Here is a 25,553-nt window from a genome sequence, read left to right as displayed (position 1 = left end):
AAGAGACTTTAAAAAATAGGATCAACAAAACAAAGAGTTGGTTTTTTGAAAACATTAACAAAATCGACCAATCCATAGCAAATCTGATTAAAAAAAGAAGAGAACACACCCAAATAAATACAGAGATGAAAATGGGAACATCATGACGGGAACAAGCCAGATTCAGAATATTATAAGGGAACATGGTGCAAACTTTTATGCCAACAAATTGGACAATCTGGGAGAAATGGAAGCATTCTTAGAGAATATTGATATACCCAAACTGAACCAAGATTTAAACCAATGAAATAGACCCCTAACAAGCAATGACATTTAGATGGCAATAAAAGACCTCCCATCCAAGAAAAGCTGAGGACACAATGGATTTACAGACAAATTCTATAAGGTCTTAAAGGAGAAATCACTCCAATATTCCTCATACCCTTCAATGAAATTTGAAAGGGAAAGATCACTGCCAAACTCACTCTATAAAACCAGCATAATATTCATCACAAAACCAGACAGCGACCCATCAAAGATAACTATAGACTCATTTGTTTGATGCACTTCGATGCAAAACTTCTCAATAAAATTCTGGCCAGCTGAATTTAGCAACTAACCAAAAAAACATACACTATAATCAAATAGGATTCATTCCAGAGGCGCAAATCTGTTTTTTATACACACACACACACACACACACACACACACACACACACACACACACACACACACACATCAACGTACCAACTGAAGCAAGAACAAGAATCACATAATCATCTCAATAGATGCAGAAAGAGCATTTGACAAGATTCAACACCCCTTTATGATAAAAGCTCTGGAGAAGCTAGGAATCCATGGAACATTCCTCAATATAATAAAGGCTGTATATGGCAAACCTACAGCTAGTCTTATAATTAATCTAAAACTATTTCTTCTAAAATCAGAAATGAGACAAGGATGTCTACTCTCTCCGCTTCTCTTCAATATAGTACTGGAATTCCTAGCAAGAACAATAAGGCAAGAGAAAATCATAAAGGGGATCCAAATAGGGAAAGAAGTAAAACTCTCCCTCTTTGCAGATGACATGATCCTGTATTTAAAGAACCCTTTATATTCTTCCCTCAAATTACTGATCCTAAACTTTGGCAAGGTAGCAGGGTATAAAATCAAATCAACCCACAAAAATCAATAGCTTTTTTGCGTGCCAACAATGAGAAAATTAGACTGGAATCATACAAGCAACTCCATTTGTAATAGCCTCAAAAAATAATAAAATACCTAGGAATTAAAGATGTGAAGGACCTCCTTTATGAAAACTTTAAAAAATCTGAAAAAAGAAAGATAGAAGGAAGTGGAAAACATTCCATACTCCTGTATTGGAAGGATTCATTGTGAAAATGGCAATATTGCCCAAAACTGTTTATAAATTCAATGCAATACCTACCAAAATCCCAACAACATTCTTTACTGATATAAAGAAAGCCAAAAATTCATATGGAATAATAAAAGACCCTGAATAGCAAAAACAATCCGTAGCAGAAAGAACAGTATTGGAGGAATATCAATAGCAAAATTCAAACTCTATTACAAAGCCATAGTAATAAAAAAAAAAGGCTTGATACTAGCACAAGAATAGTCCTGACAACCAATAGAACAGAATAGAAGACCCAGAATGAACCCACTGACCTATAGTCACCTAATATTTGAAAAGGGAGCAAAAACCACAGGTTGGAAGACAGCATCTTCAAGAAATAGTGCTGGCAAAATTGACTATACACATGCAGAAAACTGAAGCTAGAGCTTATCACCCTGCACCATAATCAATTCTAAATGGATCAGAAACCTCAATATGAGGCCAGATACCATAAAAATATTACAGGAGGGATAGAGGAAACACTAGGGCTCCTAGGCACAGGTTGAAACTTCCTAAGTAAAGATGCAGAATCACAACAAATCAAAGAAAGACTGGATAAATGAGATTGCATTAAACTGAACAGTTTCTGTATGGCAGAGTACATAACTAACAAGATAAATAGAAACCCTACAGAATGGGATAAGATTTTTTTACTAGCTATGTGTCAGACAAGGACCTTGTATTTTAGAGCTCAAAAAATTAACCCCCCCCCAAAAAAAAAAACCCTCAAAGAAACAACCGCCTCACTGATAAGTAGACTAAAGACTTAAAGACTTCTCAGAAGAAAAAAATGGCCAATGTACACATAAAGACATGTTCAAAATGTGTATATATACAAGATGCAGGGCACTGGAACCAAATACAGTCAAAACAGGGGTTATACCATGGAGGAAGAACATACAAAAGAAACAAAAAATCACAATACATTATAAATATATTAAAAATAACAGCAAGAAAGGTAAAACCACTTGTGTCCCTAACTTTGGGTTCATTTCGCTTAGCATCATCTTACATGGTCATATGTATATAGCTTTTGACCTTTTCTGGTTGTCTGGTAAGATTATCCTAGACGTATACTAGTTATTGCAAATAAGGGAAACCATGGGGCCTACATTTCTTTGGGCCTGGCTTACTTTAATTAATATAATTTTTTCCAAGTCTTTCCATTTTCTAACAAATGGGATGGTGTCATTCTCTCTGATGGAGGCATAGAATTCCATTGTACATACATACCACATTTTCTTGATCTATTCATCTACTTTTCTAATTTGAGGAGGGGAAAGGAAATAACAAAATGCTGAAATAAGAATACAGGTTGAGGGCTGGGAAGGTGGCTCAGTAGCAGAGCGCTTGCCTTGCATGCATGAGGCCCTGGGTTCGATTCCTAGCACCACATAAGCAAAAAGAAAAAAGCCGGAAGTGGCGCTGTGATCAAGTGGTAGAGTGCTAGCCTTGAGCTGAAGAGCTGAGGGACAGTGCTCAGGCCCAGAGTTCAGGCCCCACGACTGGACCCAAAAAATAAAATACAGGTTGACCCATTGTAATAATGAGATGTACAAGACACTATGTTGAAAACAAACTCTACAACTTAGGGAGGGGAGGAGTTGCGGAGCTGGGGAGGGAAGGGATGGTAGGGGGAAAACAAAGGAGGAGGTAACAATGCTTGATAGGAAATGTACTCATTACTTTACTCATGTAACTGTAACCCCTCTGTAAAGTATTTTTACAATAAAAATATATAAAAATAAATGTTCAAACATCTCTGGCCATAAAAAAAACAAAAATCAAAACAATATTGAGATTCCACCTCACTCAAGTTAGAATGGCCATTATCTAGAAAACTAACAGTAACAGATGCTGGCAGGAATGTGGCCAAAAAGGAATACTACTACACTGTGGGAATGTAAAGTTGTTCAACCACTCTGGAAAGCAGTGTGGAGGTTCTCCAAAAGACTCCAATAGAGCTCCCCTATGACCCAGAAATTCTACTTTTAGGCATTTATCCAAAAGACCATAAACCAGGCCACACTAAAGCTACCAGCATAACCATGTTCACTGCAGCATTGTTTACCACAGCCAAGATATAGAATCAACCCAAATGCTCGTCAGTGGATGAATGGATCAAGAAAATTTGGTATGTATGCACAATGGAATTCTACTCTTCCATCAGAAAGAATGATATAAGAAAATGGAAAGACTTGGAAAAATTTATAAGTAAGCCAGAACCAAAGAAACATAGGTTGCATAGTGTCCCTCATTTGTGGTAACTAGAATGTACCTATTAATCAAGTAAACACACTGGATGGTAAAAAAAAAAAATACACTTGGACATAAATTACACAGGTCTCAACATTCACACACTAAGAAAAGGACATTATTCTTAGGAGAGACTCACAAGGCTCAATATGCATATGATCACATAAAACATTTATCAAAATGAACTCTAAGGGCTGGGAAGTAATTAGTGGTAAAGTGCTTGTCTATCATGCATGAAAGCCCCAGGTGACATTCCTCAGTACTACATAAACAGAAAAGGCCAGAAGTGGTGCTGTGGCTCAAGTGGTAGAGTGCTAGCCTTGAGCAAAAGAAGCTCAGGGATAGTGTCCAGGCCCTGAGTTCAAGCCCTAGGATTGACAAAAAAAAAAAAACCTCCAGGAAATAGAAACATGACTTTCTTTTCTTTGTTGCTGTTTCTGTTTTATTTACCTTTTGTCTTGTTTATCTGTCTTTGAGAGGGTAAGACCCTTTGAAAGGGTAGGACATGGGGTGAACAAGTGCAGCAGTTATACTTACTAGATAGATACTATGTTAAAAATGAACTAGTCAACTTATGTGGGGAGAGGGTGGGAAGGGAAAATCTGGGAGAAAGCTAGGGAAGGGGTGACACTGTTTAAAAAGAAATGTACTCTTAGCCAGATGCCAGTAGCTCACGCAGAAATATACTCTTAGCCAGATGCCAGTAGCTCACGCCTGTAGTCCTAGCTACTCAGAAGGTTGAGATCTGAGGATTTCAGTTCCAAGCCAGCCTGGGCAAGAAAGTCTATAAGACTCTTATATCGAATAAACCACCAGAAAACCAGAAGTGGTGCTGTGGCTCAAGGGGTAGAGTGCTAGCCTTGAGCTGAAGAGCTGAGGGATAACACCCAGGCCCAGAGTTCAAGCCCCATGACTGACAAAAAAGAAACAAAGAAAGAAATGTACTTTTTACCTGACTTATGAAATGGTATCCCTCTGTACAACACCTTAATAAACAAATCATATTTTTTAAAAAGAAAATTCTTTGGTGATATAAAAGCTGTTAACATCTCAATGGCTGAGTTGGGTGATTTTTATATTCCTATACCATAAGTGATTATATCGTTTTACTTGTGAGTTCTCAATGTTAACCTGAACAGAGGAACTTCTAATTAGTTGCAAATGCCATATCGGTTAAAAATTCACAAAGTTAGCTGTACCAATAACACAACTTTTTTTTTTTTGGTCGGTCGTGGGGCTTGAACTCTGGGCTTGGGCGCTGTCCCTGAACTCTTCAGCTCAAGGTGAGCGCTCTACCGCTTGAGCCACAGCACTACTTCCGGTTTTCTAGTGGTTTATTGGAGATAAGAGTCTCACGGACTTTCCTGCCCGGGCTGGCTTTGAACCACGATCCTCAGATAGATCTCAGCCTCCTGAGTAGCTAGGATTACAGGCGTGAGCCACTGGCGCCCGGCTCCGATAACACAACTTTTTTTTTGCTAGTCCTAGAGCTTGAACTGAGGGCCTGGCACCATCCCCGAGCTTCTTTTGTTCAAGGTTAGCACTCTACCAGACAGCCACAGTGCCACTTCCAGCTTTTTCTGTTTATGTGATACAGAGGAATGTCACCCAGGTCTTCATGCATGCTAGGCAAGCATTCTACAAATAGGCCACATTCCCAGACTAACACAACTTTTATAAACACAATCTGTATGCAAATCTTATAACCATGGCATTTTTTTCACCTAGTTTTTTTTTACTGAAACACTATTCATTAGAGTTCAGGGGCTGGGAGGGTGACTCAGTGGTACAGCGCTTGCCTTGCATGCATGAGGCCCTGGGTTCAATTCATCAGCACCACATAAGCAAAAAGAAAAAAGCTGGAAGTAGCGCTGTTGCTCAAGTGGTAGAGCGCTAGCCTTGAGCTGAAGAGCTGAGGGACGGCACCCAGGCCCAGAGTTCAGGCCCCATGACTGGACCAAAAATAATAATAATAATAATAGAGTTCATTGCTTCTTCTCATATGTCTTTTAGTAAAAGTCAATATTTATCATTATGCATATATTACTTTGATTTTAATATCAATTCGAAATAAGAGCATTCATGTAAAAAGAATATATAAGGAATGTTCACCACCTCTACAAGGAAATTTGTTTAAATCTGTTTTCTTAGTATAGCTTTTGCTATCCATTTTTTACTTAAAAACACAGGTGTAAGAAATATTTCATGTCTTTCTTTTGTGTTCTACTGTACCTTCATCCAATTTTGTTCCATTCCTATCCTTCATTTTCTGAAGTGAAGGTAACTTCCGTGCCTCGCTAAAATCGTAATTGTTGAAGATCAAACAATATCCTCGAGGTTTGTTCTTCATTTGGTAAACCTTGTCCAATGTCTGGAAAACAAACACCCAGCCCAAGGGCTTACCCTGGGGATCAAACACTAGAGAATAGGTTAAGCTAGCCCAAGTGGGAAACAGGTGTGCTTTCTGATGCTCTTCCAGGGCCCATTTCCTTGAAGAACTAGTTTCCACACCTACCCTCACACAGTCCCTCCCCCCAGATGCCTGCTCCAGAGTCAGCTGTGTAGTCAGTGTCCCTGGGTCTTCTGAGCACACTGCATCTATGTCATATGGCAATAGTATTTCATCATCACTATTTGTTTTCATTTCTGCTTCCTTTGCTATATAGAAGCATAATCAATGAGGTTACAGCTATGCCAGGGCTGGAATTTAATTAATTTGTGAGAGCACAATCAAGAGTAGCTAGTGGTGGAAGGAGCTTAAAGAAGAATAAAAAAGAATAGACTATTTGCAACTATGAAAGCAGAACAAGGAAGCCTGTTGGGAACACAGGGGAAAGTTCAGGGAGTGTGAAGGAAGGGGTGATTGACTGGAATACAAGTTTAATGTGTATAGAAATGTAACAATGAAATCCCTCCCATCTAAACATCATAATCCAATACAAAAAATTAACAAACCAGAGCAATGGCTGAATGTCTTTGAGCTGCCCAATGACCCTGTGAATCTCTTGATTACCAAGTGATTCTTGCTTCTTGGCTAACGGTTGAGAATCTACCCTTCAGTAATGATGTACTATGGTCCCAGGATAGTGAAAGGTAATGTTTTAATTCAGAGCTCAGAGCCCCATGGTTGGTAGAAAGAGATGGGCTGTTGATAATGTAATTTACAGAGTCCAGACCTCGCAGAGGTGTCCTCAGAATTTACTTGGAAGACTGTGCAGTCCCTGTGCTACAGAAAAGGACTCTGGGTTAAGAAGTCAAATCTCTACTTTATGTCATTATCTTAAGACTTTGGGCAAGTTACCTAATCTCTTAGGATCTTTGTATGTTGACTATAATATACAATGTTTTTATTAAGTACTTAGTGACATATACTTCCTATTGTTTTCTTTTAAGTATGCTAAGTATTTAATAAGTATACAGAGTACATTTATTAAGACACTTTAATGAGATTTCCTAAGTATTAAGGTTGCATATTTAGCTGTCTGGTATGGACAATGTCTATCAAGGGCAATCCTCTCTTAAAGTGCCACATTGCCTTGATTTTCAGATGGAGAGGGGTCTGTGAATTTTCTCAGGAGCCCACACTAGCACACAATCTCAAGCCTAATTCAGGTCCCCAGGGTCTCCTGTGCTTCCTGCTTCCTGTCACAGGAAGAAATGGATGGGCTGTATCAGCTGCCCTGGACATTGATGAAAATGAACTAAGCAACTCAAGAGCATCGAGGGAGGGAAGGAATGAAGAGGAAAGAGGGAACAGCTGACACTAAGCAAAAGGAAAGAAAATAATTGTATTGTCAAAGCTCTTAGAATTCACAAACATTATAGACAATGATAATGACAATTTACCTTGTGTAGGTTAAAATGTGTTTGACTTTAAGTACTGTGAAATTTGTGAAATTTATGTAATCACTTAATCTCAAGAAGATTATTTTAAAAAGCAATGAATGAGCTAATGAGTCAACATGTACTTGGTGAATTAATGAAAAGTTACATACACAGAAGTACTGTCTAGAAAGTAGATTTTCTTTTTCTCTGGCTCCCTGATATAAGAACAAAGAGATGACTACATCATATTTGTTGCCTTGTGGCTAATCACGAAGGAGAAGTATTTTTAAAATACCAAGCTGGAATAAAAGGCTTTACGTGTACCAAGTCTGCTAGACTATTCGCCAAAGCCTTCCCTCTTCAGGCTGGCACACCCACTCACTGTCTCTACCCTCCAACCAGTATCGTACTTTTGTCTTTCAAGTTTTAACACACAAGAAACTACAGAATCTACATTTTTCCTGAGCAAACTGAAGGCCCTGAGTTCAAGCCCCAGTTTGAACCCCTACCAAAAACAAACCAAATAGCAACAACAAAAAGGAGCTAACAAATATGAGAACTAGAATCTGTGATGCAAAGGGAAAGGTGATCTGAACACATCTCTATACCTCTGATTCGTTGTCTTCTCCTGGAAAGCCTGGTGTTGCCGGCAAGTTAGTGGGCATATTCCCTACAAGCGATGAAGAAACACATAAAGAATAAGACACAGCAGTAAATGTGTAGCAGCATAAGACCCTTTTGAAGATAAAAATTGGAACTGCCTGGGACAGAATTTCCTTTCAGGTCAGAGACCCTGTAAGCAGATCTATTAATGTGCTTCTGGAAACAGCCTTATTACTCAAGGGAAAATCATAGCAAAAGGTGTCATAATTTCCTCCATATTGGCAGGCTGAGTGTCATGACATCTGTAAAGCATTAATAAAACTACTCATGGGAGATATCATTGATTCAAAAGTCCTACCTATGGCTGGAGATATGGGTCAGCAGTAGATCGCCTAGAAAGGTGTGGGTTCAAAACCAAGGATTGCTGGGTGCTGGTAGCGTACACCTGTAATTGTAACTACTGAGGAGACTGAGATCTGAGGTTTCGGTTCAAAACCAACCTAGGCAGGAAAGTCTATGAAACGCTGATCTCAAATTAACCACTAAAAAGCTGTAGTTCAAGGAGTAGAGTGCCAGCTTTGAGTGAAAAAGCTCAGGAATAGCACCCAGGCCTCAAGTTCAAGCCCCAGCACACACACACACACACACACACACACACACAGAGTAGGTTTCTGGGTGACATTGATTGAGATGCATGGTATTCATAAATTGACATGTTTAGTTGAAACCCTTAATAACTATTTTTTAAAGAAAACTATCTACACACACACAAACACACATACATACACGAATGTATGCGTGCATGAGAGCACACATACACATAGAGCTTGGGTAAAAATACAACAGAACAATCACCATATTGATATTTATGGGATGATAACATTGAACAGAATCCCTGAGAGTTCCTTTTGCTTCTTCAGCCTAGCTTCCCCAAGTGGGAAAAGGGACAGCACATCAGACAGGACTTCTCTCTAGGATAACAATGGGGAGGCAGGCAGGCAATGGGGAGTTCAAGTAGGGCATAGACTTGGAAGGGGTAGAGGGAATAACTCACATTTGCTCAAGAAGCCTCTGGCCTTGAGAGAAGAGTAAACTTGTTCTTGTTGAAAGAAGAAGAGCCTTAATCAAGAAAGTTCTGGAAAATAATTTGAATCTAGTGACCCAGTCGACACACAGTAAGACAAAAGCAGATAAAAGAAAACAGAAAAAAGTGAAGACCTTATTGGTGACTAAGTGCACTAATTTCAAACATGCCAGCCTGGGGGCTGTAGAGTACGCTTTGGAAAAGTCTTTACATCTTTCAGTGTAGAGAGAAGGTGATTACAAGTCACCATTGTAGCATGTGGTAGAAGGTGGTGGGAAGGAGGGAGGAGGATGTGAGCGAGGAAATTGACTCAGTAGATCTTGAAAATGTATCTCCAAGCATTACCATCCAAAAATGAATCTGGACTTCTTTCAAGGCTCATGCTTCTCTCTGAATAAAAAAATATGTAAGTGATTAGACGCAGTTGTGCTACTGAAGGATTTGTCAATTTAAGAATATATTTTGCTGGGCTCAAGCAGTAGTGTGTTTGCCTGGCAAGTATGAAGTAGGGTCAAAAATGGAAGGAGAAAGAGGGGAGGGAAGGAGGAAGGGAATATAGTTGACTGATTCTTACCTGTCCTGTCATTTCTATTTGATTCGTAATCATTTATCTTGATCAGTAGGCTCTTGTTGATTTGCTCACAGATTTTCTTCAGGACGTCTAAGTTTCTGTCCCCTAGAAGGACCCTTTTCTCCATCTCCATAAAAATATCAAGCAAACTCTAGGGAAGAGAAATAAAGTGGGGAGACGTGATTGAAGCATGCAGGTTTTTAAACTTTGATTTCACTTCTGCTTTCTTCAAACCAAGGTACCACACTCACTTCTCAAGAAGACCCTCTCCCCCTGAGAGCACATTACACTGGACCCCTGCGCTTGACAGACTACTGGGGAGACAATTCTGTGTCTTCTGGCCTGGAAGGACAGAAGTGAGTGGAAGAAGAACTCTTAGCAGTTATCATTCAGGCTCCAGGCCCTGTGCTTAAACTGAGTGTTGAGTCTTTGAGTAATAAATCAGCCTGAACTCTGTGGCTGAGACACGGCAGGCTGTTAACCAGTGACATGGTATAGCCTTACATCCTAACGTTGTCTCTAGCACTCAATTCCCAATCCTCTTCCAAACTGAAATACACACACACACACACCACAGTAACAGAAATATATACACACACATATACCACACATGTACACGAGATACAAAACAAGCAGACAGTTGCACACACAGTCATAAAACACATAGAGGCATAGAATACACATGGAAAAACACACAGAGTTATCTCAAGGGTTTCAGAAGTGGGGGACAGGACTCGGCACCACTTCCTGGCTCTGCTGGGTCCCATACTGGGCTAGGCTGCGGAGTTTCCTCTTGCCTTTGCCTTGCTACCAATAACGAATCTGAGTAGTACTCCACAATACAGAGGCATCTAGTCTACATTGCTCCTGGTTGGCCAATTTCCTCTATTGATTAAGAAGTGAGAGAGAATCTAGGCTGCTTTGCCCAAAAGAGCCCTTCTTTGTAGTCTTTATATTTTTAGGTCTAAGACCAGGACTCGAACTCAGTCCCTGCTGCTTTGCTCATTGGCTAGCACTCTATCAATGGAGTCACACCTACAGCCCCTCTTTTTAGTCTTAAAGGGAGGTATCAGGTCTTACCATGTCATCATCCAGCTTACACCTGGGTAGTTCCTTGCTTAACAAAAACTTAAAAGACTTCAATTCCAGTTTGCTTACATCTTCTGAAATCTGAAAAAGCATGACCCTGTGGTGGGAAATGGAGATATTTAGAAATAAAGAAAAAAAAAGGCTTTCCTAGATAATTTCTATTTGTTGTATACGAAGTCACAGCGGTCCAGATTCCAAGGGCCTCCCTTCAAAACTGAACCAATTATCGATACGACTTGTGAGCTGAGTTATAAGCGCAGGGGCTGGCAGGGTGTGGCAGAAGTCTCAGACTCGTGTCTCTATTTTTCCACCATGAACAATGTAAAACTACATCAAATGTATCTTAGGTAATTTCAGTTAACTGAAGCTTGCTTTTCCTCTGTTTTTTTTTTTTTTCACTATAAAATCAAGAGTTTGTTGCAATAGAAAAAAAAAGGCCTATACATCCCAAAAGGCAAGCCCAATCATCACATCTCTGACTATATGATCAGTGCTCTCTCAGTCTTATTTCAGGAAGAAAGACAAACATTTGGTTCTAGAACACAAAGACTATACTACAGCCTTCTCACAGACCCCACCAACACCAAGTACAGCCAACAGCCCCATCTTTTCACTTCCCCCTTCCTCTCCCAGATGCACCTACCCCACTCCACTTCCACCCGCAGCGCCCACTCTGCATTGCCAAGTGTCCTCAGGGCTGTTTTCCTTTGCTGTGCCTTTACAGTATCCCTTGGGAAGGGCAATTCACATAATGGTCATTCCACCAGCAGTCCAAGTCCCCTGTTTGCTGACAGATGGCCTTTCACTTCCATAACCCCTGAGAGTTGTGAATAGAGTGTAGGGGACTCATTAGAACGTTGGTCCCACCATCTTTCAACTGTGTGATTTTAGGCATGTTGGACTTTTTTGCTCACCTTACACTGGAAATACCTATACATGTTATAGTCGAGTATAAATGAACATTCAGATAGGTTTATATGAAGTACAGTCCTGTATCACTTAACAATGGTATACATTTTGAGCATTGGGCAAATTCTTCATTTGCCTAGAATTTCTTTTCTTTTTCTTTTTTTTTTTTTGGGGGGGGGGGTCTAGTCGTCGGGCCTGAACTCTGGGCCTGGGCACTGTCCCTCAGCTCTTCAGCTCAAGGTTAGCGCTCTACCACTTGAGCCACAGCACCACTTCTGGCTTTTTTCTTTTTGCTTATGTGGTGCTGAGGAATCAAACCCAGGGCCTCATGCATGCAAGGCAAGCACTCTACCACTGAGATACCTACCCAGCCCCTGGCTAGAATTTCTGTACAGAGTATTTTTTGTTTTTTGTTTTGAGTCAGTTGCGGAGCCCAAACTTTGGACCTGGGAGCTGTCCCTCAGCTTTTCAGCTCAAGGCTAGTGCTCTACCACTTGAGCCACAGAGCCACGTCCAGGTTTTTCAGCTTATGTGGTGCTGAGGAATCGAATCCAGGGCCTCAGGCATGCAAGGCAAGTGCTCTACCACTGAGCCACCTTCCCAGCCCCTGTACAGTGTTTTGTTGTTTTTTTTTTAACTAAGGCTTCTATGACTTTTCTAGACAATATAATCCTAAGGGACCACTGACATATATATGTCATGTATAGTTGAGGAAAGTATTATACAGAATGTGGCTGAACTTAAACCAATCTTTGGCATTACACTAAGTGTTCAGAAAGTGATTAATATTTTCTTTTTATTATCTCAAGTAGTTGTACAAAGGAGTTGCCATTCAACAACACAGTTTATAAATACAATATGTCTTACTCAGTGTCGCCCATTTCAACATTCTCACCCATCCTTCCCAATCCACCCCTTCATTTTTTTTTATTTTCGTAGGATATGCATTGAATATTGCATTTCCCTACCACCACCCCCCCACACACACACACACCCTAGTGGGCATTATTTCCTAATCAACTTGTAGCTTGCTTATGCTCTTGGAATGTGTTTCACAAACAATAGACAGAGGAAATGCTTTTTCAGTGTACAAAACTTTTTTCCCCCACTACTCTGAAGCAAAGGAAAAGAACTTTAACACAAAAACATGTTGCTTTCAACATTAAATTAGAAAATTAAACTTTTTTAAGTGTAGAAACATAAGTTTCTCAGAAATACTTTTCTAAAGTTTCTTAGTTTGGGTTGGATACATCTTTTAACTTTATTATAAGGTATTTCATTCCTTTACTTTCCTCATCTTTGAAATTTACAGGGTTTCCTGTATCCTCATTGTGTGGTATGCTTAGTTTATAAGATATGTTATCGCTTATAAGATATTTATTTATAGTAGAAGTTGCAGTTTAAACTACAATATCCAGTATTTACTTATTATGACGACAATATCTAATTACTCTAGTGTTTATATTTATTGGTAGAAGTTGTAGTTTGAATCTACTATATCTAATATTTCCTTGTTATAAGTATAATATCTAACATTTCTAGTGTTTATAAGGTACTTATTTATATGTAGACATTGTAGTTTGAGCTGGGCACTGGTGGTTCATGCCTATAATCCTAGCTATTCAGGAGGCTGAGATCTGAGGATCATGTTTCAAAGCCAGCCCAGGCAGGAAAATCCGTGAGACATATCTCCAATGAACCATCAGAAAACCAGAAGTGGTGTGTAGTTTAAGTGGTAGAGCACTAGCCTTAAGCAAAAGAGCTCAGAGACAACACCCAGGCCTTGCATTCAAGCCCCATGACTGACAAAAAAAGAAGTTGTAGTTTGAAACTGGAATACCTAGTGTTTCCTTACAATGTTAAGTGGCCACACCAATCTGTTTTCATCTCCTGGTTAATAATGATGATAAAGTAGTTAATGGTGATTGTGTAGACTCTTTTGTTTCCATATCAAGATGTAGCACACAGATCCTGTTCTGGTCAGGAGACTCCAAGCTCTCCACCAGATGGTAAAAGTCATCAGCTGCTTGCCTCAACATGGCAAAGAAGGGGAGCCTTCAGAAGTCCAAGATGGCGGCACAGAGTGAGGCTTTCTTACCCTTCAGCCTTGCTAGCTCTGGGATTATAGTTTCTTAGGATGAATTTGGGGCTTTATGAATAAGATCCTTGTGGGGCTGGGAAGGTGGCTCAGTGGTAGAGCGCTTGCCTTGCATGCATGAAGCCCTGGGTTCCATTCTTCAGCACCACATAAGCAAAAAAAAAAGCCGGAAGTGGCGCTGTGGCTCAAGTGGTAGAGCGCTAGCCTTGATCTGAAGAGCTGAGGGACAGCGCTCAGGCCCAGAGTTCAGGCCCCACGACCGGACCCAAAAAAAAGATCCTTGTAAAGTCTTTACACACTCCAAGGGTACTTGGTTGACTCATCTCCTCCCTTCTTCCCGCAAACAGTTATGGACAGTGAGAATGTAGTCTTTGCAGACAAAATTCTGGATCAAGATAGGCCCTAATCCAATGGCTGGTATTCTTATAAAAGGGAAATTCAGACAAATGAAACACTGAAGAAAACAGAGGCAGAGGCTAAAGGAATACCTCTAGGAAAGGACCATTAAGAAGGTAGGATTGATGCATGGAGCAGATTCTCCCTCACATCCCATCTCCAAAACAAAACCAGTCCTGCTGGCCCTTTGATTTCTGAATTTGAGGTTCTAGGACTACTAGAGAATAAATTTCCTCTAGTGTTTTAAGGCACCCAATTTGTGGTACTTGATTGGAGCAGCCCTAAGAAAGCAATACACCTGGAATATTTTGAAAATAGCCTCAAATAAGAATACATAATGAGGAACATTCCAGAACCTCAGGGACCAGGACATTGACAGGCAGGGCTATCAGTGGATAGTGGGTGGCAGTTCTGACGCTGACAAATGAGAGGATGATGAAATGGGCCAGAGCTAAGGTTTATGTAGAAATGTTCAAAGAGAACTAAAAATTAGTTTCAATGAAAGTAACTGAAACAAGATCATGTTGAAAGAGAGAAGGTGTTTCCATTCTTTTAAGTCTTGGCACAAATCCATGAAATTGTAACTGTACATGGCTGGTTACCACAGCTCATGTTTCCCATTCTCCCCAGGATGGGGAAAAGCTGAGTCTCATAGGATGGACAGAATTGCCTGAGCACCACCCTTCCCGCACCACCCCCCCCCACCTCCCACCCAGCCCCATTTCTGCACCTAATGCTTTGCTAAGGTTCTACATTAGGGTACAAATACAGATGTGCCCGTAGGAACTAAGTGGTCTGTGTGGGGCCAGGCCTGGCAACATATATATTAGAGAACCATATAATTTCAGTGTTTGAGTATAAATCCATGAAAAATTCACTTTATATCCATAAGCAGGTGGGAGGGGCTTACGGCAAAGGAAGCCATGATACCTTACCCATGGAAAGGCAAAGTAAGCACGTGATGTAGGTTCAAAGTGTAGAAGTACCAAGACTACAGAGAGGGAAACATTTATAAAACTCTATTTTAAGTTCCACATAGCTGTAGTTAATGTTTCACATTGAAGAATAAGTTTTTCTCCTCTGAATTACATATAAAGCCCCTAATTTTTTTTTCCAGGCCTTGAGTTTGAACTCAGGGCCTGAGTGCTGTCCCTGAGCTTTTTTGCTCAAGGCTAGTGCTCTACCACTTGAACCACAGCTCTACTTCTGGCTTCTTTGGTAGCTTATTGGAGATAAGAGTCTCACAGATTTTCCTGGCTTCAAACCATGATCCTCTTATCTCAGTCTCTTGAGTAGCTAGGATTACAGGCATGAGCCACCAGTACCTAGATGCCCCCAATTTTTTTAACCTGGCTCTGATGGGACATCTTCCCAGCATCTCCCAAGTTACACCAGAAATGCAACCCTTATCCACAGTGTGCCCAGAGATGTGTCCAACCACACCTCACAGTCCCCACACTGTGGAGTTTCTACCTACCTGTAGGCAGAAATCTGAGCCCTGCCTAGAGTCTGAAGCTCCTTTTCCATGTTTTCCTTACTTGTGCTCAGAAAATTTTGCAGGAGATCTAGTCTACTAATTCGGAAAAGCAGCTCCTTCAGGAAGAACAGATTGTCATCCTCCAACATTCCCTTCTCCTGTAATATCTCAAATAATGTCAAGGCATCCTTGATGGGCTCCTGCTTCTTTTGTGGGATGTAGTCCAGGCTCAGGAATTTGAGGGAGGCCAACTCATCACTGTCCAGTTGTTCCCCGATTTTGTAAAGATATCCACTGAAATCCATTTGTGGCAGGAATTAGGAAAGCGGAGATGCAACCTAGGTCAAAATATAATGCTATACTCAGATAAGGATGAAAGACACCATCTACTGGTTTAGTTTGTTCCATCATTAAATGCTATTACATATAATATATACCAGATGTTTTACCATAGATACAGGGAATAAGATAAAGGAAGAAAGGGAGAAAAGGAGGAGAAGGAAGAAGGGAAGAGGAGGGGAAAAGAAAAGGGAGGAGGAAGAGGAGGAGGAGGAGGAGGAAGAAGAGGAGGAGGAGAAGGAAGAAGGGAAGAGGAGGGGAAAAGAAAAGGGAGGAGGAAGAGGAGGAGGAGGAGGAGGAAGAAGAGGAGGAGGAGAAGGAAGAAGAGGAGGAGGAGGAGGAGGAAGACAATGATGATGATGACAAGAAGAATGACAGAGCAAGCATAGTAAGTTCCTACTCACAAGTAGTTCTATTTAGAAAGGTAGATATACAAAAAGTCAATGGTCAAACGAACTACAATCCACGTACTTTCTACATCACATGGTGAAATAAAAAATTGTCCCTGCACTGCTTTTGCTTAAGGCTACTGCTTGAGCCACAGCTCCACTTCTGGCTTTTTCTGTTTATGTGGTACTGAGGAATCGAACCCAGGGCTTCATGCATGCTAGGAAAGCACTCTACCAAGCCACTTTCCCAGCCCTAAAAAATATTATTGATTTGCCCATTAGATTAAGTTCTACTGCCAGTTTTCCTTTTTAAAAAATGTGTTTTCCCCTCCTTGGTTATAGTAGCATATATTTATATGTGTGAAAATTGAAAATACAATAAATCATAATATGGTTACAGGTTGAATAAATTCACTCATACTACTACATTCCTATTCCTCTCTTTCCTCAAAAAAATCTTTTATTTCAAAAAGTCACTTCAGATATATGGTCAATACCTACCAGTACATGTTCAAACTACAACAAACAAAACTGCTCAACACACAACATATCAGACTAGTAATCATTCCTTAAGTACATGCAAGAAACCACTGTATGACCCTAAACAACTAGAAACAACCCAAATGTCCTTCAATAAAGGAGTTGCTAGACAAATCAAGGTATGAACATACTACAGTATACAACAGTTAAGAATAATGCACTCCATCTTTTGAATTAAACATGGCCAGATATCTAAGATGTACTGGAAAAAAGTGACAATGGAACAATAAAAGTCACACCAGCTTTTTAGTAATATTCAAAACAATACAATAGTTTTTCAGGCACTAGATATACATATATAAAATGACAAAGTCAAAAGAAGATTCTGCAAGCGAACACATCAAAGTCATACTGTTGTCCTCTCTAGGACTTAGAGAAGAAGACCAAGACTTGAGGGTGAAGCAATGAGAAAGATAATTTGACTTTCTTTTTCTCTAATGGGTAGATATGATGAATGTATGTATGTAGATATGATCTAAATAAGTGAAACACATAAATATAAATAGCAAAAGCAAGCAGTTCAGAGAAAATGCCAGTGACTTTCTAGTGCATGACCAATAACTTTTAAACATTTGAAAAGGTGTTTAATTTCATTTATAATAGGGAAGGGGTAAACTGCAATTATAACAAAAGACAATTTTCTAACTTCCCAAATTGGTCAAGCATAAAACTTACAGTCACTAAGTACCAGTAGCTCACAACTGTAATCCTAGCTACTTAGAGGACTGAAATCTGAGGATCGCAGTTCAAATCCAGCCTGTGCAGGAAAGTCCATGGGATTCTTATCTCTAATTAACAACCAAAAAGCCAAGTGGCTCAAGTGGTTAAAAAGCTCAGTGATGGGCTGGGAAGGTGGCTCAGTGGTAGAGCGCTTGCCTTGCAGGCCTGAGGCCCTGGGTTCGATTCCTCAGCACCACATAAGCCAAAAAGAAAAAAAGCAGGAAGTGGCGCTGTGGCTCAAGTGGTAGAGCGCTAGCCTTGAGCTGAAGAGCTGAGGGACAGTGCCCAGGCTCCAGAGTTCAGGCCCCACGACAGGACCCAAAAAAAAAAAAAAAAAAAGCTCAGTGATAGCATCTAGCCCCTGAATTAAAGCCCCGATTGGCACAGAAAAGGAAAAAATAGACTCATGTAGTGAAATAGAAATAAAAACAGGTGAGTAATCTTGCGATCTCTATCAATATCTGATAGATAAATGTACTTTGACCCCACAATTTCATTTCCAGGGCTCTTTTTCCTACTTAAATATAAGTGTACTCAAAAATATATACAAGGATTTTCATGGTAGTGTTGCTTGAAATAACAAAGAGTAGAAATGACTGTTTTTAGTACAAAAAGAGTTAAGTAAGCTGTAAGTCATTTTTAGTGGCATTCTATTCAGCTATTAGGGCAGAAAGATCTTAGTACTGAAATATGTGTGATTTCCATAAGGTATAAATGGCTGAGCTCACAGAGATTTGTTCATTTGTGCATTTACAGAACAGCTTCAACACATTTGCAGGAAGTTGTTTGCAGGTTGCCTATTGGACTGTAGGCCAACCCATAAATGTGGGGAGACAGAGCAAAAGTGAAACTGAATCTTGTTTTTACATTCTTCTACATAGTTTGTACTATTTTCACTGTCTTCAGTCTTTACTATGTTCCTGCATTGCCTACTAAATGTATACAGGCTAAAGTTAAAATCTGTTTTAAGACTCATTTTTATTTACAGGTTGAGAAAGATCTAGATGAGGTCCAGCTCTACTTAGTAGAATTAGACCAACCATCTTGAAAACTTTAAATCATTTTTAACCTCTGAGGTCCAAAAAAGAAATGTACCCATTAACTGACTTACATAATTTTAACCCCTCTGTATATCATCTTTACAATAACACACACACACACACACACACACACACACACACACACACAATCTAACAGAATAAAATCCACCACAGAATCAAATGAAAGCAAGATCCTTATCCTAAAGCTAGGTGGCAGGCAGTTTTTGAAAGCCAAATCCTAACAGAGTTTTGTCATTCTCTACAGTTCAGGCCACCACTCAGAGTGTTGGCTCCTCTATCTAAATCCTCATAAAGATCCACCTGCCCACAAACAAGGCCCACTGCAAGGCCCTGGAGCCAAGGTGTCCATACAGTCTGGAAAAGGTGTTCAAAGTTCAAGATATTTGACACTATAACTGTCAAATAAATGAAACAGAAAATATTATCTGTACAATACTTAACCTCACAAGTATAGGTCTCTGATCTTTTTATCTGTGCTTCTTGTCATACCATTCTATTCTGTATCTTTTAAATTTCCACAAAATATAAACGATAGTTCAATACTAGAGGACTTTCCTAGCTCTATTTCCAGCCTAGCCAAAAAGAAAAATTAAGGTAAATGGCTGAATTACCAAATTTTAGTCGGCTGCATATTGTATGTCTGAGTATGTGAGTGTGTGAGGAAACCATAGGAGACAAATCAGCTGAGATTCAAATTTTGGCTTCTATTCTTCGATGAGTTTGATCGGATAAAGATGAGGTGGTTGTAGAGAAAGTTGTACTTTGAACATTCCATAAATGCCCTATACTACGTCCATCCGGATATATCCATCTGATCTGAACATCTTACGGCGCCCTCCGTGCATACACCCTCTGCAAGGCCCCGGGAGGCTACAAATGAATGCTCAGGCCTTCCACATGTACACTCAAATATGCGATCACCTCCATGGCTAGAAAGCTTCAGACTCGAAGTTCTTCCTCTTAAAACCCAGCCTACCTTACCAGAAGCAAATCCGTCTCAAAGGTAGCACCTTCTTCCCGCGCCTCTTCTCTGGGTGTGTATGGGTAAGAGAAGGGCAAAGCTCGGTACAGAATGCCGGTCAGGGTACTTTTATACTTCCTTCCCACTCTGAGTCACCAGTGAGGGAAGAGGCGGGGCTAGCCTCCACATAGCTCCTGTGACGTTTCGTTTTAATATAAATATGTCTCATTTACTAAATGGAAGACAGAAGCCTAGAATTAAGGGCTAGGGAGAACACTGTAATGGGACCCTGGACCCCTTGGCTTCAGGACCCATCCTCAGCTGCCTAAAAACATCTTTCAAGTCAGTCTTTCCTCCATCAATCTTACCAAAGAGGCAGATCCTGGGGTCTTCAAATGCCAGGCCCTAGCTGGTTAGCAGTGAAACAACACGGTTTGCCTGTTTGTGACTAACTCCAACCCCACAAAGTATCCTCAGCAGTCTGCTCAGTCTCCATCCCAGCGCTGAGCTTGCCAGGGCCTGTACAGGGGCAGCAATATCTATACTCTACAAAGATCACCTGCAAATCTACAAGAAAAACCAACCGGTAGAAGGGCAATGGGTATGAACAGCTAAATGCAGAACGTGGGAAATGTGGAATAAAGCAACCAGATAACATTTTTCCTGTTAGTTTGGTGATTATGTTCAAGTAGGATGGTTTCATGTCGCCAGACAGGAAAACAATGGAAGCTTCCATACAAGTCACCACCACAGTGAAAGCAAGTGGTCAGGGCTTATCTAGCATCCATAGATCACACACACACACACACACACACACACACTTTAACAGAATAAAATCCACCACAGAATCAAATGAAAGCAAGATCATTATCCTAAAGCTAGGTATCAGGCAATTTTTGAAAGCCAAATCCTAACAGAGTCTTGACAGTCTCCACAGTTCAGGCCACCACTCAGAGTCTTGGCTCCTGTAGATCCTCATAAAGATCCACCTGCCCACAAACAAGGTCCACCGCAGGGCCCTAGAGCCAGGGTGTCCATACAGCCTAGGTCCACATACCATTCAATTATTGAGTATCAAGTACCTACTGTCTAGTATTTGCAAGAGATGGCAAGCTAATTACCACTTTTGATTATTAAATATTGTATATACCCATCAAGTTAGCACAGCAAAGAGACGTCCAACTACTATATATCAATTAAAATAAATTTAAGCCAGGCGCCGGTGGCTCATGCCTGTAATTCTAGCTACTCTGGAGGCTGAGAGCTGAAGACCCCAGTTGAAAGCTAGCTCAGGCAGGAAAACAGTTCCCCTCCAGACTCTGATTAATCGGCAAAACAACTGTACTGGACATGAGACTCTTTTTTGGGGAGCGGTCGTGTGGCTTGAACTCTGGGCCTATTGAACATTGTCCCTCAGCTCTTCAGGGCTAACTAACGCTCTACCACTTGAGCCACAGTGCCACTTCCAGTTTTCTGATGGTTAAGTGGAGCTAAGAGTCTTACAGACTTTCCTGTCCAGGATGGCTTTGAACAGTGATCCTCAAATCTCAGCCTCCTGAGTAGCTAGGATTACAGGCGTGCACCACCAGTGCCTGGCCGTGGACATATGACTTTTGTGGTAGAGCACAACTCCTGAGTTGAAGCCTTGATAATAACAAAAGTAAATATAATTTCTTAATATAAATTTAAATAAAAATATTTTAGTTTACCATGCTTTATATATTTATATATGTATATTTATTTTTTTTACTTGAAAATGCTAAAGACAAAGGGGTTACAGTTACATATGTCCGGCAAAGAGTACATTTCTTCCGATACTGTCACCCCTTCCCTTGCCCTCTCTTAGTTTTTCCCTCCTATCCCATCCACAAATTGTGTAGTTCATTTTCAACATAGTGTTAAATGAGTACCATTGCTGCATTTGTTCACTCTTTGTCCCTTCATTTCTGTGCCTATTATACTCTCAAAAACATATAGACAGGGGCTAGAAAGGTGGCTCAGTGGTAGAGTGCTTGCTTTGTATGCATGAGGCCCTGGGTTCGATTCCTCAGCACCTCATAAGCAGAAAAAGCCAAAAGTGGCGCTGTGGCTCAAGTAGTAGAGCGCTAACCTTCAGCTGAAGAGCTCAGGGATAGCGCCCAGGTCCAGAGTTCAGGCCCCACGACCAACAACAACAAAACAAAGACATATAGACAAATAATTAATTTAAAAAATTAATGAATATATAAGTATTTAAATTTTAGATAAATATTTAAATATTTTAAAGTAAATACAAAAAAAGAAAGAAAAATTAATTTTAAAAGTAAAAAAATATTTTAAATAATAAAAAGATACTGTACACCATGCAACAACAAGTACTATTAGAAACTGGGACCTGGCTAAGGAGACAAAAGATAGTCCTCACTTTAAAAACAACAACAACAACAAACCTAAGAGGACCAAACATACTGGCACCCACCTGCAATCTCAACCACTCAGGAGGCAGAAGTAGGAGTATCTGGATCCAAATCCAGCCTGGGAAAAAACCTTTAGGTCTTAACAAGCTCCAACAAAAAAGGAATGGGAATGTGGCTGAAGTGGTAGAGCACTCAAACATGATGCCCTGAGATCAATCTCCAACACTACCAAAACATAACTTTTCAAAAGAAAGACCTAGAACGTGAAAAATAAAAATGCTAATACTATGTGATATTTGCTGACCCGCAGTATTCAATAACATGGGCCACTGATGTAACTGGCTCCTAAGTGCATCCCCTTCAATATTAATTCTACTTACTGATGAGGACTGGCTCAAGGTCACATTAAAAAGCAGAGCCCAAGCACATACCTGTAATCCTAGTTACTGAGGAAGCTGAGATCTGAGGATCGATGTTCAAAGCCCAACAGACTAACCTGAGAGAGTCTTATCTCCAATTAGCTAGCAAAAAGCCTGAAGTGGAGCTGTGGTTCAAGTGGTAGTGGACCAGCCTTGAGTGGAAAAGACAAGTGAGAATGAGAATCTTTCAATTCAAGGCCCAGTACCATCACACACACACACACACACACACACACACACACACACACACACACACACACAGTGTGAGTGTGCACTTTGGAGAGAAGTGGGCTGTGGGCCTCAGGAACTACTTAGTGACCTGATAATGCCAAAGATTAACTCAACCTTCTTCCCCAGAGGCAAAAGAAAACAAAAATATGTTTTCAACCACGTTGAAAGGTTGTATCTAAGGGGTAGGACGCTGGTGAGCACAGAACATAGCAGAGAAACTTGGGGGGAGGGGAAGGTCTTCTGAAAATAGAGTAGCAAGGCGCCAACTGTGTTTCGGGGAAAGTCCCTTCCGTTCCCCCCCTCCCCATCCCTCCCCTTACCCTCCCCCCTTCCCCCCCCCCCCCCCCCCCGGCCTGAGATCAAACTTGTCACCAATACCTTTGAGCTCAAATCCTCCAGCGTGACCACTGAGGAGAAAATCGCAGAGGGGCAGGGCGTCTGTGCCGCCTCCTGTAGTCCAGACCCCCAGCTCCTGGGCCGGAAGCAGCCAGTTTACTTTCTGTTTCCCTGCTGACCCTGTCTGGTTTACTGGGTTCATAAGTGAGCTGATTTTTACTTTAATCACTGGAAATAAAGAAGGAGACGTTGTGGAAGCATTTCCCTGCCGCAGAAAGGCAGTGAAAGATGAACTCGCAACTTCACTTTATTCTGGAAGACTCACTCCCAAAATAATGTCGAGGAGTTAAAGGAACCGATGCCCCATTTCCAACCACTCAGGACAGATCACTCGTCCAGATGCAAACTACTACCAACCAATGAGGAAAGCATTTGTACTAATTTCATTTCATGTAAACACCCCTGTCTGTGGCAGGCGGCATGCAGTTGTTCTCTTGGGGAATCTGGGAGAGGAATTTCCCTCTGAGTTTTGATCCAAATCTCAGCCCCGAAGTCACTGGACCCTCTGAAACCCCTCCCCTAGATCGTATTTCAAGGTACCTGTTAAGTCAAAGCTATCCTGCCGCTGAACTGTGGGGACTTGTACAAAGCACCACACCAGCACAACTACAGGCTACACCACCGTTGTGCATTACCTGATCATTACAGAAACAGAGCAGATTGCTCTCCCATGTTATAGACGGCAAAATAGAGTCTGGAATTAATTACTTGGCTTCACAGTCCATCCAAACAAAAAAACACAGTCCTCAGGCTCCAGCTTTGGAACCCCTATCTGAAAAAATTATGGGAGATGAAGCTAATAGAGCATTAGAAAAAGTGCCTGGACCTTCAATAATCTTCACCATTGTTAATTCAGTTCACAGCATCTATTAGGAAGCTGTGACAAGCTCCGCCAGCAAGTGGCAGAGCCAGCCATAAACCCAGAATTAATAGTGACCACTCTTCTGCTCTCAACTTGTTTAAGATCAGCTTTTGAGTTTCCACACAAGTGAATCTGTGCCTACATTATTTCATTTAACATAATGGTCTCATGATCCATCCATGTCATAAATAACAGATTTCACTCTTTTTATGGCTGGGTAGTACTCCACTCTGACTATGTACCATGCTTTCTTTACCCATTCAGTGGATGGACACTTAGCGCTCTTCTGTTTGTTGGCTGTGTAAGTAGTGTTGCAAAGAACACAAGAGTGAGCTGGGCACTGGTGGCTCACGCCTGTAATCTTAGCTACTCAGGAGGCTGAGATCTGAGGATTACGGTTCAAAGCCAGCCCGGGCAGGAAAGACTGTGAAACACCTATCTCCAATAAACCACCAGAAAACTGGAAGTGGCGCTGTAGCTCAAGTGGTAGAGTGCTCACCTTGAGCTGAAGAGCTGAGGGACAGCGCCCAGGCCCAGAGTTCAAGCCCCATGACCGACAAAAAAAAACACGAGAGTGCAAATTTCTCTGTGACATAGTGATTTCTCTTCCATGGAAGAGAATCCAATAGTGAGATTGCTGGATTCTATGGTAGTAGTTCTATTTTATTTTAGTTAGTTAGTTAGTTGCAGACCTGGGGCTTATACTTAGGGCCTGAGCATTGTCCTTGAGGTTTTTTTGCTCAAGACTAGCTTTCTACCACTTGAGCCACAGCTCTATTTCTGGCTTTTTTCTGGTTAATTGGAAATACAAGTCTCATGGACTTTCCTGTCTGGGTGGCTCTGAACCATTATCTTCAGATCTCAGCCTCCTGAGCAGGCAGGATTACAGGTGTGAGCCACGAGCATCCGGCTATGTTTCTTTTTTTAAGAACTTTTATACTGCTCTCCCACAAACTGTGTGCACGTGGTCCCTTTTCTCCACACCCTCAGTGGTACCTATCACCTTCAGTCTTTTCTTTATAAAGGATAACTTTAGTGGAATGCGGTGAGTTTGGGTTTTTTAATTATCTTTAAGTAAATGTACAGAGGTTTCCATTCAACATGGCAATTTATGAGAACAATGCATCTTGATTAGTGTGACCCTTCCATCTTCTCCCTGCCTTATCTGTTCTAACCACACCCATCCATTCAAGTGACCTGGCTCCATGTTCATACATGTACATTTAATATTATGACTCTGTTCACCCACCCTGCCTCTCTATTCACCTGCCTCCCTCCCCTTAAGTCCTACCCACTTCAGACAAAACACATTTCAGCTTCCTGGTATTCATTTTGTTAGACTGTCAGTTCATTGTGTATACCCTACTTTAATCAGTTTGATTGTGTATACATGCATACGTCCCTGTATATGTTTTCAGTTTAGATCTAACCTACACATGTGAGAGAAAACACGTGGTCTTCATCTCTAAGCCTAACTTACTTCACTTAATATAATATTTCTAAATCCATCCATTTCCTTGCAAGTGACATATTAT

At 40.8% G+C, this 25,553-nt stretch overlaps 1 protein-coding gene across 4 annotated transcripts in view; it reads right to left on the bottom strand.

The window, feature by feature from the left end:
- Positions 1–23,400, bottom strand: part of Casp8 (caspase 8) — a 30,522-nt gene extending 7,122 nt beyond the window's left edge. The window contains exons 1-7 of one of the 4 annotated variants that reach the window (XM_042667010.1): positions 23,139–23,400; positions 15,705–16,042; positions 10,816–10,921; positions 9,739–9,886; positions 9,510–9,554; positions 8,086–8,147; positions 5,885–6,023 (exon numbers count right to left, since the gene is read on the bottom strand). In XM_042667010.1, coding sequence (XP_042522944.1) covers positions 5,885–6,023; positions 8,086–8,147; positions 9,510–9,554; positions 9,739–9,886; positions 10,816–10,921; positions 15,705–16,009 — 805 coding nt within the window. In that variant the 5' untranslated portion in view covers positions 16,010–16,042; positions 23,139–23,400. Of the gene's footprint in view, positions 1–5,884; positions 6,024–8,085; positions 8,148–9,509; positions 9,555–9,738; positions 9,887–10,815; positions 10,922–15,704; positions 16,043–19,729; positions 19,831–22,541; positions 22,677–23,138 lie in introns of those variants that run through there. The other 3 variants (XM_042667011.1, XM_042667008.1, XM_042667009.1) reach the window with 3 other exon arrangements.
- Positions 23,401–25,553: the final 2,153 nt, after the last annotated feature.

The sequence above is a fragment of the Dipodomys spectabilis genome, unplaced genomic scaffold (genome assembly GCF_019054845.1).
Source record: "Dipodomys spectabilis isolate Male_0828 unplaced genomic scaffold, ASM1905484v1 ptg000373l, whole genome shotgun sequence".
In the NCBI taxonomy this organism is placed as follows: domain Eukaryota; kingdom Metazoa; phylum Chordata; class Mammalia; order Rodentia; family Heteromyidae; genus Dipodomys; species Dipodomys spectabilis.
The sequence above is the reverse complement of the archived record's forward strand: the minus strand, read 5'-3'. Positions and strand labels throughout refer to the sequence as shown.